The sequence below is a fragment of the Buceros rhinoceros genome, unplaced genomic scaffold, assembly GCF_000710305.1.
Source record: "Buceros rhinoceros silvestris isolate BGI_N320 unplaced genomic scaffold, ASM71030v1 scaffold26243, whole genome shotgun sequence".
Taxonomy (NCBI): Eukaryota; Metazoa; Chordata; class Aves; order Bucerotiformes; family Bucerotidae; genus Buceros; species Buceros rhinoceros.
In genome coordinates this window covers 3,291-3,914 of record NW_010402187.1, presented here as the reverse complement: position 1 = coordinate 3,914, position 624 = coordinate 3,291, and the positions used below count along the sequence as shown (strand labels likewise).

Here is a 624-nt window from a genome sequence, read left to right as displayed (position 1 = left end):
GGCCCCAGGGCGATGACAGCGGCATCTGCGCAGCCCCGTGCTGGCGCTCAGCTGACATCAACACCCTACAATGGGTGCACACAAACACACACAAATGGGTGCATGCCCAGCCCACCACCCTTGTGCACAACCCCCCAGCAGATGACATGCCCATGGAGGAGTTAGTAGCTCCTGGCCCTGCTGGGTTATCAGGTCTCTCTGTCACCAGGGTGCTGGGTGAGCCACTTACCCTGCCACCACGATCTCGAAGTCACCGTCAGCATCCAGGTCAGTGACAGCCACGCCGTAGTTGAGCTGTGTGGGGTTGCTGTCATAGTCAGGCGGGAGGAGGCGGTGGGTGACGGCTGCAAACATGGGCTCGGTGCGCTGGGAACCCTCACTGAGCCAGGCCAGGGACAGCAGGCACAGTGCCAGCATCTTGGGCACCTGGAAGAGACCAGCAGCCTGTCAGCTCCAGGAGGAGACCCTGCTCCACAGTGCCTGAGCCTCCTCACCACCCTTGCGCGGGAGGTGCTCTCTTTCCACCCCTTATAACCCATCCCAGCCTGTGCCATCCCACCAGCCCCCTCAACTCTTGGGCACTGCCACAGCTGTGGCATCCCCCTGCCAGAGACCCTCCTGGGA

General features: G+C 62.5%; 1 protein-coding gene across 1 annotated transcript in view; it reads right to left on the bottom strand.

Moving 5' to 3' along the window:
- LOC104490299 (cartilage acidic protein 1-like) overlaps positions 1–417 on the bottom strand; it is a gene marked incomplete at its 3' end in the record, with an annotated part of 4,020 nt that extends 3,603 nt beyond the window's left edge. The window contains exon 1 of the mRNA XM_010132565.1: positions 230–417. Within this exon, the coding sequence (XP_010130867.1) occupies positions 230–417 (188 nt within the window). The remainder of the gene's footprint in view (positions 1–229) is intronic.
- Positions 418–624: the final 207 nt, after the last annotated feature.